Here is a 21,408-nt window from a genome sequence, read left to right as displayed (position 1 = left end):
TGTACTGCAACTCCCATCATCCCTGTCCACTGACTATGCTAGCTAGGGCTGATGGGAGTTGCAGTCCAACCACATCTGGAGGGACACACATCCTCCAGCACTGTACTAAGAGGCAACTTCCCAGCACTCTGGAATGCTCCTCTTTGCCCACAGGGATGGATGCTCGTGTGTGTGTGTGTGTGTGTGTGTGTGTTTTGGTGTCCAAACAACTCATTTAACAACAATGCATGGATATTTTTTCCACTGATATACCAATGGACTGAGGACTCTTTGAACTAACACCTTCCGGTCAACAATGTATGGGCATGTACACAGCCATTAGACCTGCTTTTATGGACACTTATGTCCACCAAGAAACAATAATTTCTCTTTAATTGATGGGATTTGACCACTGCTTGAGGGCAGAATACTGACCCCTTTCCTCAACCCCACCCTTCGTTACTGTCTTGTCTGCTATAAAATATGAAAAATGCTGTTCTGGAAGACAAACAAAAATGACAGCAAACCCTGGAATTTACCCAAGTGATCCTATTGCTGGCCAATACTGACACAAAATGCCCAAAGGTTTGCAACTAGAATTAAGAACATTAATTAAGCAAATCTAAGAATGCGGAGGAATGCAACTGTAGACACCTTGCTACTAATAATCTTTTCAAGCCATGACAACTTGCATGAACAAAGACCGGATCATTTGTTCCCCCACTGGCAGAAGCTGAAATTGAAAATCCACTGCAATTTTATCCAGGCAACTCTGATCTGCCATGGGGGTTGAAGAAGGTCATTTCCATGCCCGAAACAACATTTCGATTGTCATTTCAATTAACCTGCACAAAGTGAGGAACATTGTTTTCATCCTGGTGTGAGATTTGCTGTACAGTTAAATATTAGAATCCTGGATAAGATTTGTATACCCCAGGATTCTGTAACACAAAAATATCTGGGGGGGCTTTAAAGGCAAGGAAAAAAAGCTAATGATGTATTCCCCCACCACCACACACAAACACTTCAAACTTTACTTTCTTGGATACTGTTAATTAGTGGATAAGTGATAGACCTTGGAAGAAAATTTAACAAATAGAAAACACTGCACTGGAAAGCCGTCCACAACAGCAGGGTACAACACACTCACCGATTCCAAGCAGAAAGGTCACATTATTAACGGCAGCAAGTTCAGAGACTGGACTAGCTGCCTGTATCATGGTGGCGTTTGCTGGCTGCCTTTCATTATTCAAATTGATCTTGCCTGTGTTTGCTCCCTACATTGGCCATGAGCCAATTAGGCCATATGCATACTGAAACATTACTGAAGGTTGTTGGATCTCGAGGAAGGTCTTCCATATATTAATTGTTGTTTCTTGTTTACAGCGGAGCTTTGCAGCATAGCATGCCAAGTTCTATAGTACCAGGGAGTAATCATGTTGCTGCATTCTGGACAAAATGACATTTCTAAAGTGTCCTCAAGGGCAGTCCAATGTAGAGAGCATTACAATAGTCCAACATGGAGATTACCCAGGCACAGATCCGCGTCTTCCAGGAGAGGGGTACAGCTAAACCTGATTAAAGTAATTCTGGGTGACTTTGGATACCTTGGTATCCAGGAGCTGAGCCAGATCCAACAATACTTGATCCTTAAAAGGTGGAGTGTGACCCAATTCAGAGCAGGTAATACATTCAACTCCCAATCAGACAGATCACCCAACATCAACATCTCTGTCTTGTCTGGACTGAGTTATAATTGGTTCAGCTTAATCCAGGCCAACATTGCAGGGATTCCACAGGCAGGCTGGGGGTTCTGTTCCATCCATAAATTGGGCTTGAACTAAAAATCAGCCCCAACCACCCGGGCTAATAGTCAAGAGTTGGTGAGCCACTATACTAAGCAATATAAACAGCTACCATGGCAAAATTCAAATGAATGAAATATATCTTCTTAAGTCTGTTCAAACCTCTTACTGAAAATGTATTCAAAGGAACTGAGTCAGATTCTGTGGATGCCCAAGAGCATATTCATCAGTGTAACAGTTCAGCCACGTTCACATCAATGAGAATGGCTTTGTTTGATCTTCCTGGAAAGGGCTCTTACACCTTTAGGGTGGATTCCTGCATTGAGCAGGGGGGTTGGACTCGATGGCCTTATAGGCCCCTTCCAACTCTACTATTCTATGATCTTCTCTGCTCATGGAGTTTTCTCACTCACACTTCATATCTGAAGGAATGTGCTATAAATTTATGACCACACATTGATAAATAAACAGGTCAACAGACAAACCGTTAATGGATATCATGCAATAAAAATGTTTTGGTTTCTTTAATGATGCATTCAAGCTTCTGCTATTTTAGAATAAACCTCCAAGTCATGTATAACTGAATGACAACCATGCATTAACAATATTTGCCTAGTGTCTCATCACTCATAGTGGTTTTATTAGGACATAGGATCAAGTTTACACATAGACATTTTTATGAGAAATAAAAATATCACCCCTAGTTCTTCTAAGGATGCTTTTTTTAAAAAAAATAAACACACCTGTTAGGTGAAATTCGGCTAATGATGCATTTTACATTGCTCCAGTTGCTTACTTAGGTGCACTTACCCAGATGCTGACCTCTTGCATAGAGGAGGAGCAGGTGAGCCTCCTGACCCTGAATAACAGTGTGGATGTCCACTGATATGGATTCCTGACTTACGTGCCCCTTAAGAAAGTGTGTGTGTGTGTGTGTGTGTGTGTGTGTGTGTGTGTGTAAACCATGACCCCCGGAATAGAGGTGCTACACTATGTATGACAAAGGCCCCGTTCAGACACCATGCTAAACCATGCTGCTTAACCACAAAATGGTTAACCTTAATGCATTCCATTAACCATTTTGTGGTTAAGCAGCATGGTTTAGCGTGGTGTCTGAACAGGGCCATTATCTGTGTTTTGGAAGGAGGATCATGTGCTCACATCTCCCCCACACTGACGCTGTCGCCATTTGAGTAAGTGTCTGGGCCTGTATGCTGATTTCACAATGTGCATTTATACGAGCAAAGGAAATGTCTGAGAACCTAAACTTTCCATACACTTTACAGTAACTAGGACAACAAAGAATTTGCATCAACAAGAGGCCAGGAGAGTGAGGAATTTCTGATCTTGTGATAAGATCAAACCTCTTTGCAATCAGCCTTGATTTATTTCCTGGTGTAACAAGGAATATGCAAAACCTACAATTCAAGGAATCAGATTCCAGTTCTTTTTACACCCGTGCAATAGACACAGAGACAAGGTGAACAGGTAAACTAACAAGGAGTGGCACTAGTGGCCCATATGCTCCAGTTCCGACAGTTCTGAGCACAAAGAGAATGAGAGGGATTGTTAAAAAAAGGAGGTAGAAATAAGAAGAGGAGTGTACTGTACCACAGGCTTTTAGAGGTTCATCAGACCAGTCCCTGCAGTCCCTGTGTGAATCGCACACCTTGACTTCCTCTATGCACTCTCCACTCTTACACTGAAACTTGGTGGGACTCTCGCACGCCGCTTCTGTTGTGTCGGGCAAGGGAGGGAAAGCAGCTGACGTTAGATTAGGCACATGAAAATGAAGACAGGCCATTAAGATGCAACAGGGTGTAATTGAGAAGAAATGAGATGGAGTTAAGCAACGGGATATTTAGTTGCAATGTATGGCAAGTGATTTGTCAAAGCACAATGCCTGCTAAAGCTAGGGGAAGTGCCCCCAAGGAGCCTCATTGCTGGAATGTTTAAAAAATTCACAATAAGGAGCAACTGAATCCTGCATGGAGCAGGGGGTTGGACTCGATGGCCTTTTAGGCCCCTTCCAACTCTACTGTTCTGTGAGTCTATGATTCTAAGATGGACAAGTTGCAATCCTTGGCATCCGAGACCCTTTGAGCCATGGTTCCTGCTGCGACCCATCCAAGGGCACCAATCATACCTACCGTTGACGCAGCCAGCTTCATCGCTGTTGTCAGGGCAGTCATGCACCTTGTTGCACTGCTTGGCTCCATGGATACAGGTCCCATCACCACACTGGAACTCATCAGGGCTGCAGGTCACCAGGGCTTGAAAAGAAAGGAATGAAAGGGAACACCGTGACCCATGGTGCAGCTCGATATTTCTAACAGGTTCTGTAAACACCAGTACTACTCTCAACCATTCTGAAACTTGTGGAGCCTGCGGCAGTGCTTCTCCCTTCCTAGGGGTGGTGAACGATAGCACTGGTTGGGAACAATGCGGTTACAGTCCGAGACATTTGGAAGGCACTAGGCTGGGGATGGCCATTGTATGGTCTTGGGTAGGCAGGAATTTGAGAACAATTCCTCGTACCGTGTAGATCTCCTCTTGCATCCCAGCTGCCTCTCACCCTTTCGGGAGCCTTTTGCACAGCAGGATTCATTATAGCTGTAATTTTTAAATTTGTCAGTAAACAAGGAGAAAATCTGACTGTTTTAGAGGGTGCGAAAGAGCAACTTCAAAGCTGAATGTCAACGCTTGCAACTATTGCAGCATCCCCAAATAAACGTATCTGAAAGCATTCGTTTCAGCGCTTCCCCCCATGGGGGATTGCATCCTCATTCTAAATGACAGAAAATCACTGCCATTGAGTAGCTAGAGCACTACTACACAGATACTAATTCATGTGATCCAAGAGCCTGACGGTAGAATCTCCTTGGCAATTTCACAAACTGTCCCGAAGATCAGAAATTATGGCTCCAACACCCTGGAATCATCAAGGAGGCAACAAGAAAGAACACAGCAGGTACCACATGGCATGATAACACGATACGGTGCAAACGCAGTCCATCATGCAGGTCAAACTCACGACAGGGACTCAAGATCTCTACACCAAACCAGAGTTGGGCAAACAGAATGTTTGCACATATTGTGTTCCTCATATTTATCTACGTCCCCCACAAATATCGCACGTACAAATGTGTATTCACAGATTAATATATATGTTGAAAAGCAGATGTGTGAGTGAACTGAGGCTTTCACTTTCTGCTGCGTGCCAGCACATCCGAAAAAGGATCTTGTGTATGATATATGTATACATGTATACCAACTGTCTCTGCAGAGGCCACCAGTGAGGGAGGAAGCAGCAGCCAGGCACCTCGCCACCGTGCCTGGGTCCAGCTCCAGCTGAGAGCCCCCTCCCTCCTGCTGTCACCTATAACTGCTGAACTTTCCAACTAAGATTGTAGTGCCTGAATTTGCGTTCCTTTTCCCCCTCCTCCTCCTCCTCCCTCCCAATCCCCTTTCCTTTTGTGTCATGTCTTTTAGATTGTAAGCCTGTGGGCAGGGACTGTCAAGAAATACTTTTGTAAGCCGCCGTGAGAGCCTTTTTTGGCTGAATGGCGGCATAAAAATCCTTAAATAAATAAATAAATAAATAAATTGTGTATCTTCCCCATGGGGAGCTGTTTGGAGATACAATACGTGATGAAAAGCAGCAGCACAAACTTGCATTGCAATTATGTGAGCAGTCGTTCTGAAGGTCTGTTATATTTTCCTTCCAAAGGCCCACTGTAAAGCCACAGCCCACTTCAACTTAAACCGCTCTAGCCTCGTTAAAGTTAATGGGACTAAAGCAACTTAATGAAAAATCAGAAGTTCAAATATTTTGAAAATTGCCGTCTTGGGGTCCAAGCAGCCATGGAACCTAACCTGTCCTTATTTGTCCTAAAGAGCCTGTTAAAATAATATTACCACAACCCATTTAGCTTGTTCCTGTGAAGCTATTGACATGGACTGAGCATGAGCAGTGAAACCTCTACTCAGCACTTGCACATTGCAAAAGGGTGACAGCATATTTGGTTCACTAACAGACCAACTGTAAACAAGTAATATCCAATGAGTGGCATTCAGTGTTAGTCTAACGTAAGTCCCATTCATTTCAATGGGTCTACTCTAAGTAGAAGATTGGAAATCAAAAACATTTCCCCCCATTGATTTGTAGTACAACCAACTATGGACCATTGCCCTGGAAGAAAAGCTAAACAACCAACCAAGAGCTACATAAACTAAAAAAATATACAATAAGGCTGACAATTACTTCAAAACCTGGTATAGTTGTATCAATTATTTTAACAAAGAAGACAATACCATAACACCACCAAGCTCTCACAGATTACTATGGAAAGACACTTTGAGGTAGTGTAATACTCCTTATTCTAGTGAGCTCCCTGAAACTTTCCATAATACCATCTAATGAATGTACTTGACTGTTTACCTTTGTGTTATTAGTTTATACAGTTAAATTCTGTTGGTTGTGTATTACTATTTTATTGAATCTAATAAAATAGATTCAATCTAGTACAAATACTCATGGACACGTGCACACACACACACACACACACACACACAAAGAGAAAAAGACAGATAGAGAGTGAGTCATGGGGGAAAAGTCAATACAAGAGATAAATACGAAAACACATTATAGAGATAGGTTGAAAACATGGGAGGAATGGGACATTGCAGGATAGTTCTTTATTCCTTGATGATATGACTTATATCATTAAGAAATGCAAATGCGAAGGATTCTGTAATTAGCTACCCCTCATGCGCTATCAGTCATGTAAACCCACCTACTAAACTGCTTGTTACTTCAGTTGCCAACTGGTAAAATGCACCATATGGAAGCGTCTGGAGCAATTAGGCCAAAGTTGCACATGGAAGTATGCAGTACAAATGGGAACTGTTAAGAGCGCACCTGCATGGGCTCATTTCCAGAGACCTGTTGCGCTCACTGAGCACATCTGATCTCCTGCAAATCTGTGCTGCCCATGTTCAATCTATGCTGAACTCCTGCCTGTCTACCTGTCCTATATGATTACTCAGCAATCATGTAGTGCATTGTTTTTCCAAATAGCAATAGCTGAAGCACTCTTTATATTAGGTTCCATATGTTTCAAACAAAACCTTTAAGTGCTTCTTGTTAAGTGCTTCTGCTATTGTGCCCAATAGCCGAAGAGAGCTTCGGCTATTGGGCGGTATAAAAATGTAATAAATAAATAAATAAAATAAATCCTTCAGTATCCCGTAAGAATGCTTTGAAGGATATAAACAGCTACCTGATCCTGAGTCTTTCTAACAGTCGCCTATCTTGATCAGTGGTCATTGTCCAATATCCCAAGCAAAAATCTCTTTCAGTCTCATCAACTTTGATTCTTTAACAGGAGACACCAGGAATGGAACTGTGTGAAAAACTGTTATTCTACCACAACTCATTTTAACGTCTATATAGAATCAAGAAATATCAGCCACTGAAGATGGGATTTCATAAGCAAACCTTTTATTTTTTGTTCATCTGCCACACTTTCTCTTTTTTTGTTCATCTGCCAAAGCATTTTCACTCGTTGTCACCACTAATGCATAGACTTAATGCACTTTTATGCTTCTAAACACTTATGACAATGAGTGATAGATGCTGGCCTTGCTACAAATTTATTTTAAATTATTGACATCCCTCTATTATGCACGATGCACAGAAGTGAGGGGACAAGAGTGGATCTTGGGATGTTGATATCTTAAATTCTGTACCAAAAAGTTCTGTTTGCTGGAGGCCAATTCTGTCACAATGTTCCTTCTCCAAGGGTAAATATGCAGAGAGAATTTTGGACTTTGCATAATAAAAAAAATGTTATGTTGGAATGTATTCCATCATGGATATTACTCTACAGAGAGAAAAAGAAAGGATGAGAAAGACCACTGTGGCCCAATTCAGATGGTTTGTTGAACTAGGTACAAGCTGTACACCCATATACTCCCTTAACTCAGTACTTCCTTGCTTGTTAAACCATAGCTTTCCATGGTGTCTGAACTCAGAAATTGTGGTTTGAGCATTCTCTGCAAACCAAGATCAAATCATGTTTTATTGTCCTCATTTTAGGGAGAACTCAAACCAGAGTTTCCCAGACAGATATCACAGAAAACGGTGGTTTAACAAATAAAAAAGAATGGAATTAAGGCATGCAAGAGAAACGGAGTGAGGAGAGAATGTGGAGACATCCCATCATTCTCAAGCCTATGTGTGTTTGCCTCCAAGCCATCAAAATGTCACATGGTGGATAAGGAAACATTCTGGAAGCCTATAGCTTCTTCTGAACACCTAATTTAAAATTGAAAGGCACAGAAGGTAGCAGAAAATACTAGACTGTTCATATCAGGTCCCTTGTTACTACATGCAAGTTCAGCACCACAGTAGCTGGGAGGGAAGACAAAGATCGCTGCTTCTGGCATGAGCAATGCACCTTCAGTTTGTGCCTCTGAATATGACAGTTTAGTGTATTTGCCTAATTCATATGTTCTTTAATGATTCTTCATAATTCTGTATGCAGTTTGCAAGAAGCTACAAGAATTCAGTCCTGGCAAGCGAGAGCTGCCCACCTGCCCACAGATGGCTGTTATCAGCAACTCTGATTACACATAGTGGTAGTATAAATATTTCATTTCATTTCTGTGTCACGATTATGAATATTTCAGCGAAACATTTTCTCCATTTCCTTCTCTCTCTCTCAGTCCTTGGGTGAATGACCAGCTTAAGTTATTTAGCACCTGAAAAATGGATGAAACATCCCAAAACACTGCAGCAATGTGTGAAAGAGCACAAAGCTAACTGAAGAGAAATCCATTATTCAGTAACTCACGGCCTTTAACGACTTGACTACTCACATGAGAGGAACTTCAATTTCTTTTCTCTTTTTTTTAGTGCACAAAGCTTCTCAAGCTGAAGGTAGAAGCATTGTTCAGTGCAATCGAGATTCAAGGGCAGAAAGTATACTGAACATATAGGTAACATTAAGATAATTTGCTAGCCAGTCAAATTAAGTGATTACTAATTACCCAAATCTACATACAAATGTAATAGGCAAATGCTTTAGTTAGACCTGTAGCCCTTGACAGACTCTTTTCCACCATGAAATTTTAGCTGTCACAAAGTTGTGGTTTCAGAGGAAGTTCCCCCCCACCCACCCGAGACAGCTACCTTGAATTCCAAGGCATTTCAGCTACAGTATCTTCCTGATTATCTTGGCTGATTCACTGCTCACTATGGGCATGTCTGTAGCAGGAGGGAGGGGGAGGATCACGGACTTACCTGTTTCCGCAATCCTTCCCCAGCGCCTATATGGCCATGCGACATCCTGGAAAGGAAGAGGGACGTCGCGGGTGCCTTTTCCCCCTTTCTTTCTTGAAGAGAAGCCATGTGCGCGTGGTGAAAAAAATCCCCCCCCCCCCCGGCCGCCAAACTCTGTGCCTAACACCCTCGCCATCCCAGGGCTGGCGAAATCGCTGCTACCCCACCACCATGGGCACGGAGCCCCCCCTGTGCAGTTCTGTACACATTTGAGGACCTGGGAGCGGTCCTTGGTGTTGTCCCACACCATCTTCGAAAAAAACCAGGAAATTCCTGGTTTCAATTATCCTGGGGAAAGACTGTGGTCATCCCCAGTTGATCCTGGTATCCCCTGTGCATCATTTGGATGCACAGGGATGACCTAGCGGCAACCCCAGGCTAAATGAATCGTGTAGACATGCCCTATGTAACAAGAGTCTAATCCACCAGTGATAACTTCTCCTGGTGTAAAAGACACATGAAAAAGCAGCCCTGGTCTTACTAGAGGTGTCGACCCATTTGCAATTCACTTCAGCCTCTCAATCACTTCTTCAACATTAGCAGTTAAAGTGAGTTTAGGCCTGTGATCCTATGTATTTTGGGCGAGTAATCCCCTTTCAACTCAGTAGGATCTACTGCCTGTTATAGGACTGGATTGCAAAAGCTATTTTGAGACCCCCACCCTTCCAATGTGCCATTCAATGCCCCATAGACACTCACGACAATCTTGCTCATCGGACTTGTCTTTGCAGTCTTCATCTCCATCACACTTCCAGTTCAGGTGGATGCATTCCCCACTGCCACACCGGAACTCATGAACGGCACAGGTGCTCATGACTTGCGGCTTGAGTTTGTAGCCACACTTCTCCATCGACTCGTCGGAAAGGTCCTCACAATCGGGCTGGTTGTCACAGACCCAGATCTGTGGGATGCACAGGCTGTTATTGCACTGGAACTCGTTGGGGTTGCAAGTGAGGGGAGGGCACTTCCTCTCATCACTGCCATCACCACAGTCATCGTCACCGTCACAGACGAAGATCGTCGCTATGCAGGTCTTGTTACTGCACTGGAACTCGCTAGAAGAACAGACTTTGGAGTAAAAGCAAAACAGAGGAGTTAGCGCAAGTTCACCCAGTGCATTTTCACTGCTTGCACACGCGTATGCTTTTTATTATTGTATACTGTTTTATAGGGCAAGATCACTTTTGCATCTGCATCCACTACTTCCAAGGGCACACCAGCACATCCCTGTTTCAAGGACTGGGTGAGACTATGCAATGCACCTGATATTTACACCCACCTGGCATTCATTCTACACCCTTCCCTTCTCACAGCAACTGCAGAACCAAAGGATGTACAGCTTGCACGGCCCACCCTTTACCACTCAAGCTCAGAGTTCTGCCTGCACAGAGCTCCTCGAGCCCTGCAGTGCCATTTCCTTTGCCCCCCTCCCTTCTCCTTATTTGTGAATCATAACTTCTATCTCTTGTTTCTTTCTCCCTCTTTCTCTTAACAAGAATAGCCTGCTGATCCAGTGTTATGGGCTTGGTATGAAGAATTCTTGTCTTTTGTAAAGTTTCATGGTAAAATGAAAGTATTGTTTAGCCTCAATTTTCATTGGTGAGCTAATTTCCCCAAGTTTTGTTAAACTATAGAAAAAGGTCTACCATGTGTGCCACACCTCTGCAAAAGATCCTTACAATCCAAAAGCCCGTGTCAAAATACTTACGTCATAAGGTACAAAAGTTTGGCTATCTAGACATGTCACAAAAGTTGACAGTCTTATGAGCAACTGCTGGAGCATTTAGGGGGTAGCAGCCCCCCCCCCAACCACTTTCTGGGGATAACAATTATGTCATAAGATACATCAATGAAACAAGCAGTATCTGTTGGGGAAAAGTGTACATGATTCCAGAGTGTCCAATCTGACTGACTTCGTTGGGGTTTACCCCCTTTCAGACCCCTCCAAAAAGGGGTAACGCCCCCCCCCATGAATTACATCATAAGGTACATGGCGGAAACTGGTACCACTTTGTACAGACCACCTTCCTGCATCATAAAATACCCAAGCTGACTGCTTTATGTAGGGGCCAAACCCAAAAAAGACCATTCAGTATGGTCAGAGCCACAGCAATTCCCACTGCACAGATTGGAACTTTGCACATCAGTTCTGAAATGTTGAACTATCTTAGCAGTAAAAATCAAAGAAAAGGTTTACCCAGTACATGTGTACACATGTGAGTTCGCATGTACATATGAACAGGGGACATTCAGTAACAACAGATTTGTATGAAGGCATTATAATACTGGCAGTTTTATTTCCAATTTCTTTCCTAGTGGTCTGCATATGCCTTTTCCACAGCAGCCACACTCTGGGTCAACAGCTGTCCATCACAACCCCAAGATCCCTTTTCCTGGTCAGTCATCATCAGCTTAGACCCCGTCAGTGTATCTGCAAAGTTAGGACCTTTTCTTACTTCGGGGTAATATCCAATGGTGTCATTGCACAAAGTCAAATAGCGCTAGCAGAGCTCCAATTACACACCACATGTTGCACAACGGATTACACAACATTTATGCACAACAGGACACACAACAGATTGCACAAGAGTTACGTGCAACTGGTTGCACAAGCGTAATGCACAGCCGCTTGTACAACTGCTTGTGGAACTGCATTTGCGCAAATGTAATTTTAGCTGGATGCTGCTCTTGCACATGGTTTGGAATCCATTAGCAATGTCATTTGTGCTAATGGAATGACACAGTTGGATATTGCCATAATTGTACATCCCCTTACTGTTGCTTACACTAAACCACTTTTGCCATTTCAATACCCATTCCTGCAGTTTGGAGAGATTTGGAGCTTTTTGCAATCTCCATTTTAACTGCCCTAAAGACTTTGGCATCATCAGCAAACTTGGCCGCCTCTTGCATTCCCAATGGTGAATGCAATGCACATAATAAAGATGGCAGCAAATGGATAAAGGGCATTTTGGGCACTCTTGTTTCAGTGCTTCTGAATCTTGCAGTGCCTCCAGTCCATGCTGGTACCTGCTAACCCAACAGGATCCCACGGAGGACCACTGTGGCCCACACCATCCTTATGTCTGCCGTGAGTACAGGGGTGTCATGGGAGTGGGGGAGAGGTATCTTCAGTTTTGCACTACAGAACCCAAGTAGGAGCTCAAGACGTTGCCACTGCGAAGCGTCCAAAGCAGCATGTCAACTGCACTTTTGCAAAAGTAGAAGAATCATGGCTCATTTGCTCATGTTAATTCATTGAAACATATGCAAATTTCATAATGCCTGTCATCTAGCCTTGAGACTGAGCTAAAGGAATAAAAAAAATATGGCCAGGTGGTCCAAAATCTCTTTCAAGCCTGAAAGCAGCCAGGTGGCAAATCTAACTAGAGGAGTCCAGGAATTGCGGGTCGGTAAGAGGAGAGCACTGTGCAAAAGTGGAGGAAACCCCCAGCAAAACTGATGCATGTAGGGGCTGAAGAGCAGCGATACAACCAGATGGGGGAGGCCAGAAATAACGGCGCTCCAGTTAAAGACCGTAGGCAGGCTGGGTCAACAACTGAAGCACGGTATTGCAAACTTCTTATCTGTAGTACAGGATACTTTGCTCTGGCTTTGGCTCTTCATGAGTGCCAATTTCGTTCCCCTCCAAATGTAAGTAGATTGCAGAATTTCACACCATGCCTTGTTTTGAACACATTAAGAAGGATGCACAGGGCAAAGACTCAGTGAGGTACGCAGGGATTTCGCTTCTGAGTTGCACTGATAAGCCCCTTTGCAACACACGGAAAATTTCTCTGGAACTCACCATGTGGCATTTGCATACAAATGAGACTTTTCCAAGCTACAAAGTTGGGCTGGATTCTTTTCTCCTCCTCCCATCTCAGCCTGCCTGATTTAGAGCTGAGCCAGAGGAAGCAGTCCAAATGAAAAATTCCAGGTGTCCTAGCTACAGGCAATTAATGGTCACTTTGATTAGTAAAATAAAATCCATCTCCCTCCTACCTCTGAGAACTCCCACAGAACACCACTTAATTGTGTGTAATTTGCTTGGTTATTAAGGGGAATAAGCAGTCACCTCAGCAATTTCGAAAATCCATTGGATCATTTACAAATTATGCAAAATGAAGTATCAGTCTTGGAAAACAGTACTTTTGAGTAGTGTATGCAGGGAGTATTTTGTCATCAACAGATGAAATAGATATTGCTTTTCTTGTGCTGTTCCCATGATAAACCACATAGCTTTCTAGCAGCTGAGACAGTAACAATATGGGGAAGGGTGATGGGGGGGCGGTTTAAACTGAAGGGATAATTCAAAGGAAAAATGGCCTATTGGCCATTGCTTATATCAAGGTATCTAATTAGGTGGAAATCCTAATCCCAGATTTCTTTGCTTGGCAACACCTGCAATATCGCTTAACAAGACTATGTAATGCAACTGTTCCTAGAGCACACCATCCGCAAAACTGAAGGGCCAAACCAGGCATGTGAATGCTTATTAAAAATGTGCTTGCATGTTGGGACATTTCGACATGTATCCTGGATCTGTACCGAGGTTTCTGCTTCCAGATTCTTTGTAGGATTAAAGTTGGCTCCTTTCCATGTGCTTTTTTCTGGGTTTTTTCTTTCTCTGCTTTTCTATAGGTTTCATTATACAACCACTAGATGGCACTGTGGTATAGCAGAATTGCACAACTACACAAGACTCTCATTCTGCCATTTCTAAATAACTCTCTTGGTTAGGAAAAAAAATGAGGTGATGCCCTGGTGGATAACGATGTCATATAAAGGACCCACAAACTACCATGCCTAGCTACAGTTATCCATGCTCTGAAAGCCTCTCGTTTGGATTACTGCAATGCGTTATACGTGGGGCTGCCTTTGAAAACGGTCCGGAAACTTCAACTGGTACAAAACAGGGCAGCACGTTTACTAACAGGGACTGGCTGACCATATTACGCCAGTCCTTCTCCAGCTTCATTAGCTGCCAGTCCAGGTCCGGGCCCGATTCAAAGTGCTGGTATTAACATTTAAAGCCCTAAACGGCTTGGGGCCAGGTTATCTGAAGGAACGCCTCCTCCCATATGTACCTGCCCGGACCCTAAGGTCATCCTCAGGGGTCCTTCTCCGCGAGCCCCTGCCAAAGGAAGTGAGGCAGGTGGCTACCAGGAGGAGGGCCTTCTCTGCTGTGGCACCCCGGCTGTGGAATGAGCTCCCTAAGGAGGTTCGCTTGGCACCTACATTATATGCTTTTAGACGCCAGGTGAAGACCTTTTTATTCTCCCAGCATTTTAACAGTCTATAAATAAATTTTAACTTGGTGTTTTAAATTTGTAATTTTGCATTGCTGCTGTTTTTATCTGGTTGAGCTTTTTTATTGTATTTTATATTATGGTTTTATACTGTTGTTTTATATTATGAATGGTTTTAATTTTTGTGAACCGCCCAGATTGCTCCGGCTATTGGGCAGTATAGAAATGTAATAAATAAATAAATAAATAAATAGAGTGAGCAATCACCGGTGCACAATAAAAGCCTTGTGTAGAAAGGCTCTTAGATTATAAAATGGGGGTGGGGCTTACCTTTTAATATGAAGAAGAGCACCAGGGGAGGGGAGCAAAACCAGCCCCTCCTCCACCTTACCTCGCCAAAATCCTCTGCTTTAAGTTGCCTCTAGCCAGGTTTTGATACTGGACATGAGCCAGCTGGGGGGAAATGTTAAAGCAGTAAAGCATGGCAAAGTAAGTTAGGGGAAAGAAACACATTTTGCTTCCATCCTCCACACACACACACACACACACACACACACACACACACACATCACTCTGTGCTTTATAGCCTAATAGGCAACTGTTGTTGTTTTTAAATCTGTTGAATTAATCGTGTTAATTTGAAAACAGTCTGGGGTTTTATCTCCCGCAGCAGCTTCAAGGATTTTCACTAGTGAACACATTTGGCATCCTCTTTAAACAAAATCTTACTGTGCGTTAACTTTTAATGTATTTTTATGATGAAGGGATCAAGCGGAGTTTCAAGCAAACGGAAGAATATCAGGTACTTTCCTATCATTTCTGTTTTCACTGTGCAATAAGCAACAGTACTGCTGGCAGTTTTGCATCAAGTATTCAGGACTGGAGCAAGACCATACCTGTAGTGCCAGAACTTAGCTACTGCAATAGGGTTCCCTGTATTTTTGAAGTGGAAATCTGAGCTATCTTGGAATTTGCTTATGCATCCCAAGGGTGAGACTGTTGATTTGGGGACTGCAGTCTTGAACGAACAAAGTCCTGTGAAACTACTTCAGCTTCTCAATTCCATAAACAAGCTCACTTGGAATATTATAGCTCAGAATGCACCAACCTATACTGATTACTTCAGAGGAAGGTGGCGAGGACACCTTCTCTTCCAGCCTTCTGGCACACATCCCAAACTTCCAGAAGTCTAAGATTTCAGAACTTTAGAACCCTGCAAGACATAATACATCTCATACATATCTCAGCTAATATTTCTTGGCAGCCGGGAAGTAAACACTTTTCTCAGTTACCAACATCCTATTCTCAATTGTCACTTGATAAAATGCAACTGACCTATTCATCTTGCTTAATCACTAGCGTCACTCCACTATCAAGTAAAAATTTATAGCAACATGGATTTAAGCTTTCCTGAAAAGTTCAAAGCACTTTGATATACGGGAACGAAGCAGTGACTATACATAGGCTGCTAATGTAGCACTCCAGGTTGCCTAGAGGAAATTGCCTTTGTAGCATTCATCTGAATGGATTAAAAATCAATGAGCAAAGTTTACATAAGCTCTTGTTCTCCCGACCTGCCCTTCTTTTTTGGCAGGGCTGAAGCAATTTACACACTTCAGCTGTGAATTTATTTCCATTTTTGGAGATCTAATGAGCATTTTTCTTTCTTTTTTCATTAACTTGTCTCCACCCTTCCTTCTGCTTGTATAGCTTTTCTCTCTCTCTTGAAATCTGCCAAAGATGCATATCAAAGAATTCCACACATATGCACACACACAAAAAACCTTCACCAAAAGATGATACAAATTAATACAATAGTTCTTCATCATCTCCTCCATGCCTACATATGTACCTATGTGCTCTTCCATCAAAGGCCATCTCAAATCATTAACGAATGTAACGCTAAATGATCATAAATGAGATATGCTGGCTTTGGCACAAGCCATCTGTTTACAGCCTTTGATTTTGCTACCTATTACATTATGAGCTCTTTAATTTGTAAGCAAAGGGAAAGATATCGATTTCCTTTTTTAAAAAAACAAAACACCAGAACTTCCAAGTCCCAAGAAATAACTGCAGTAATTGCAACTGCAGAAACTACTTTAAAATGTAAAAGAAATCTTCAAATTTCTGGAGAGCATAATTTCCTCTTTAAAAAATGCAGAGGGGGACAGAAGGAGAGAGAGAGAAGGAGGGGATATATGGTTTGTAGATCAGTCTGTATAACTAATTATCAACTTCACCAACTTTGGCTCGTTTTGTTCACCAGAAAGTTGAAATTATGCAGTTAGAGCAAATTTGCACAATACTTGTCATTTGGTGTGTGTGTGTGTGTGTGTGTGTGTGTGTGTGTGTGTGTGTGTATGTATGTGTGTATACGTGAAAGGGAAAAAGACTGTGAATCCATAGGTACAGTATGTAAGGGCAACCTGCTGTGTCTGCCATTCCTATCCTTAAGATTGTTAACTTCTGTATAAATGCTCTGACTTGTTGACAAAATGGAGTGCTGATGCTATGGCCAAATCAACCCTTGGGAAGAAGGATAATGCAACCACAGTCCAAGAACTGATGCAAGTCCAAATGGTGTCCCTCTAGCACAGCAAATTAAACGAACAAAACACAGTAATTTGGCAAAGTTACCATGCTGTAATGCAGGGGTGTACAACCTTTTTGGCCCAAAGAGCTGTACTGGGTGTCGGCAGGGAGCCTAGGGATCTACCTACCTACCTACCTACCTACCTACCTACCCCCCCTCCACACGATTGCTCGGGGTAGGGGAGAGGCTACTTCAGGGGTTTCTGATGGAGGGAGAGGCTAAACCCTTCTTCACCCCACCTCCAGTCTCCCCAACGGATATCACTGTTTTCACATTGCCATTACAGATGGTGGCTGGGGGGATGATAAACCCCACAACAGGGGGCTCCACGTGACCATGAGTTTTACATCCCTGCTTTAATGCCACCTCGCATCTACCGCCTGAAGTGATGGCATCTCTGCCTCATGGTAGTTAGCCTTAGAAATAAGATTGGGATTTATGGGGGTAAGAAAGATTTAAGGATTTCAGAGAGATTTTAACGGATAAATATGAACTGCAAACGTTTCTGTTGTTGTTGACGAACTATAGCTAATTTAACCAATTAATTGCTAAATCAATCAATCCACTTACATAAACGGAGCAGTGTTTTTATGTTGTTTAATAAAGGTAACTCTTTGTCCTCACAAAATATCACATATGTATTACTGTGGAAGCAACTTCGCCCAAATCCATAGATGTATGCAAGCAGTGCTCAAGACCATGGGCTTTTCACAGAGGGCAGGTTCAATTACAATACAGATTCCAATTTATCACTCCACTCACACACTGATCTCTCAGGCCACTGAATGCTCTTTGTCCTCAGTACAAAGTGCTCCACATTATGAACAATTACTATTCTTAGACTGCTCTTTTCAGTTTGTACTGTAATTGTTCTGAAGATGGAATGATATGGACCTCCTTATTCTCTAGCTTAGATGAGACTTGTCAGCTACACTGGCAATTCTGCAAGTACTACCAGCTTGATAACTTTCCCAGAAACTAATGAGGCTGTGCATGTAATTGACTATTAGCTCACATATTTGGTATGTAGCATGCTAATATTATTTATCACATGATAAAAACATGGCCTAGCAATAGGAATTGTGGCAGGAAGTCTTATTTCTGAAACGGTTAGAGTGAAATTTTGGAATAGTTTCCTTGGAACCATTATCAATGCAAAAACGCTGTTACACTTTTTGAAAATGATCTGAATGACGGCTGTGAAAGTAATAGCTGATGAATGTCAATATGATGCCTCAGTATTGTGCTATTGGAGTTAAGGTGGCTATAAGCTGGTTTGCATGTAATGAGAAGCCACCGTGGAGAATGCCACCATGGGGCTTCTTGTTGCAGCACTGGCTACCATTTTGAAAATACAAACTGCAGCTGAGGGTGTGCCATGGCTTGTCATTAAATGTGAATCTAGGAAGGGTGATTGTTGGAGTGGTTAACAAGCCACCTGCAACCCTAAAATAGGCCATGGGTAATGGGTGGCATGTTAACCACCCTCACCAGGTCAACATTTAATGATACACTGTGGTATGCGTCCACTGCGGTCTGTATTTTCAAAAAGCAGAACAGAAGTCCCACCGGGAAATTCACCCAAGGTGGCTTGCCATTATTTATTTACACCACCCAATAGCCGAAGCTCTCTGGGCGGTTCACAAAAACTAAAACCATAATAAAACAGATGTGTGAACCACATCAGTGAGTCCTATTTTAGAGAGAACAGTTCTTTATTTGAAGGGCTGTCCAATCCAAGGCCCGTTTAAAAGAACTCTAAGAAAGAAGAGCAGAGGCCTTGAAATTGCCCATCAACAGTTAGTGCCTGGTCAGCAGAAAGAGAGATTGTGGTGTACTGTGCAGTGAGATGTATTTCTAATTAAATAATAGCAATTAGTTCTAAATTTGGATCTAGACATAAAATATTCAAATCTATGTCCTCTCTTTTTGGTGATGTATAAGTGTCCACCCACACTGGAGTGTCACTAAAGAACCCTCACTTCCACCCATTCTTCCAAAAGCCATTTTGTGGTTTCTTCTCTGAAGTATCAGAGTTAGCCAGAAATGGAGATAGGAAGTAGGCTGTGAACTAAAGCAGAGATCTCCAACATGTTCACAAAGATACACATACACACATGCACTTTGAGAGTTTAAATTATTTCATATAAATGTTCCCTTCAACATCCCTGGGATATTGCTTGATGTATTCCCATAAGAGGGCAACCCTTTGAAAAATGGGCATTTAACTTGGAGAGGTGGCTGTTGAGAAAATGTATTCAGTGCTTTACTGTGTACTTTTCATACTGAAATTCATACAAGATAATAGGTTAGGAGGGATACCTACATTTGCCTGTGTCTCCCAAGAAATGGTGTTTCGGGATTTCTCCCTTTCTGTTTAGGGAAAAGGCTCTGACAGTCTTAGAAGCTTTAGTTTAGTCAAATTAAAGTTATCAGATTAGATGCAGATCTTTTGAATCTCAGTTGTGTTTGTAAACCCTGTTTCATATTCTGATTAAAAAAGAAAATCAGCTTAGGATGCCAGTGATGCAATATGTGCTAAAATGTTCCCCTATTAGCTCCAAGCCACTACTCAGGTCAGATCAAAGCTCATCTTTCAAGTTGATTCCAGATCACTTTGGTATGGTTAAGGAATACCATTTTTTCAGCCCAGGGTAAGCAAGGGTAGAAAGAAAGAGTAAATCCAGCTGGTGACAACGTCTTCCACACATACAGCCCTATTTACAGTAAGTGAACTGGAGAAGGTTATCTGATAGAAGAACAAATGGCAAGAAAACCATGTAAGTGAAGGACTGCATCCATCATCCTAATATCTAACAATAACATTTCAATGGGACTGTACTTTATCATGCAATAACATGACACAATCAGATCTAAATTTTGTACTTGCCATGGCCAATTTTCATTTCATCAGGCATTCAGATGATGAAGGATAAGGTTATCAATAACTACTTGTCATGATGGCTATATAGTACCTCCAGTATCAGAGCTAATCTGCCTCTATAAACCAGTTGCTTGGGAACATGAGTAGAAGGGTATTATAGCACTCTTGTCCTATTGGTGGGCTCCGCACAGGCAGCTGGTTGGCTACTGTATGATCAAAATGCTGGACTTCGGTCTTATTCAGCAGGACTCTTTTTATGTTCATACTGTCTGATTTTTTTTCCCAGTGGTTATGCTGTTTATTTTTATTTTTTTAGGGTTCTGTTTGTTGTTGTTAATGATGATGATGATGATGACAATACTGATGGTGATGAGACAACAACAGCAGCAGCAGAATTTCTTACTGTTCTTCCTCTTAAAAAGGTCTCAAGGAGACTCGCAACAAAATTATTTAAACATACAAAATATAAAATAGTTAAAAATAATTTACATTAAAAAACATCTAAGCATAATAATATTTTTGTAATGTTTCTATATATATTGCTTCTTCATGTTGGATGTTTTATTAGCCATTTTGAACTATTGGAAAAGCAGTCTAGAAATATTTTTCGATAAAATTTACATTTTTTAGGGGTTAAACCTTCCTAATTTCATTTCAGGCAGTGAGATCTTCGCTAACACACATAACAGCAGTATTTAAGTTGTTGCATTATGTCCATCTCAAAACACAGAGCTCTTGACATTATGCAGTCAAATAATTCAAACTGTAGTCTTGATTGATCATTAATTAACATAAAAATAAAACTGAGCTTTTATATGACCAGTTATGTTTTGAAGACAATCTCTACTCCTGAAACCAAATCCGATCTTCAAACGTGCGAGCTAAGCAAAAACACAGAGAAAGGACCAGGTCAGGCTAGAGGAGGGAAGAAAGCAGAAAATGTTAATCTAATAAATCTAAATCTTACTCTACAGATACTATTTTCCACCATCTCGTCCTTTGCTTTAGGCAGCAAAATGTCTTGGGCCAGACCTTTCCGTGAAATACTTCCATATATCTATCATCATTAATACGAAGAAAGATAATTTTATTTTTTAAGAATGTAAGAGCCCTGCAGGGTCAGACCTGCTTCTGATACTGGAGGTAATATACAGCCTTTGTGATTATCAGCCACTGATAGCTATATCCTCAATGAATTCTATGCTTATCCCCAAACTTAGACCATAATAAAATTATGATTTTAATAGTGCTTATACCTTTTATTTATAACAATGAAAGAAGGGGAAAGAAGGGATGAATAGCGTATCACAAACGTTTTTAGAACAGATTAATGGCAGCTAGATTGGTTATTTCCAAGCAATGGAAAACGCACATAAAACTGTCCAAGAGAGAATGGTTACTGAAGGTTTGAGTAGTAATGAAAATTCTATTATTAATATCCCACTTTCAATAGCAAGTAAGTGAATAATGAAACATGGAGATTAGTTTTGCATTATATTAACAATAGAATATCAAAGTAATGACACACAATGCATGAAGGTCCATAA

General features: G+C 41.8%; 1 protein-coding gene across 1 annotated transcript in view; it reads right to left on the bottom strand.

Annotated features, from left to right (window-relative positions):
* The window catches only part of LRP8 (LDL receptor related protein 8), a 208,563-nt gene that overhangs the window by 18,880 nt on the left and 168,275 nt on the right, over positions 1 to 21,408 (bottom strand). The window contains exons 5-7 of the mRNA XM_063138773.1: positions 9,829 to 10,197; positions 3,935 to 4,057; positions 3,396 to 3,518 (exon numbers count right to left, since the gene is read on the bottom strand). Of these exons, the coding sequence (XP_062994843.1) occupies positions 3,396 to 3,518; positions 3,935 to 4,057; positions 9,829 to 10,197 (615 nt within the window). The remainder of the gene's footprint in view (positions 1 to 3,395; positions 3,519 to 3,934; positions 4,058 to 9,828; positions 10,198 to 21,408) is intronic.

This window comes from Elgaria multicarinata, chromosome 1, assembly GCF_023053635.1.
Source record: "Elgaria multicarinata webbii isolate HBS135686 ecotype San Diego chromosome 1, rElgMul1.1.pri, whole genome shotgun sequence".
Classification (NCBI taxonomy): domain Eukaryota; kingdom Metazoa; phylum Chordata; class Lepidosauria; order Squamata; family Anguidae; genus Elgaria; species Elgaria multicarinata.
This window is presented reverse-complemented; position numbering and strand designations above follow the sequence as displayed.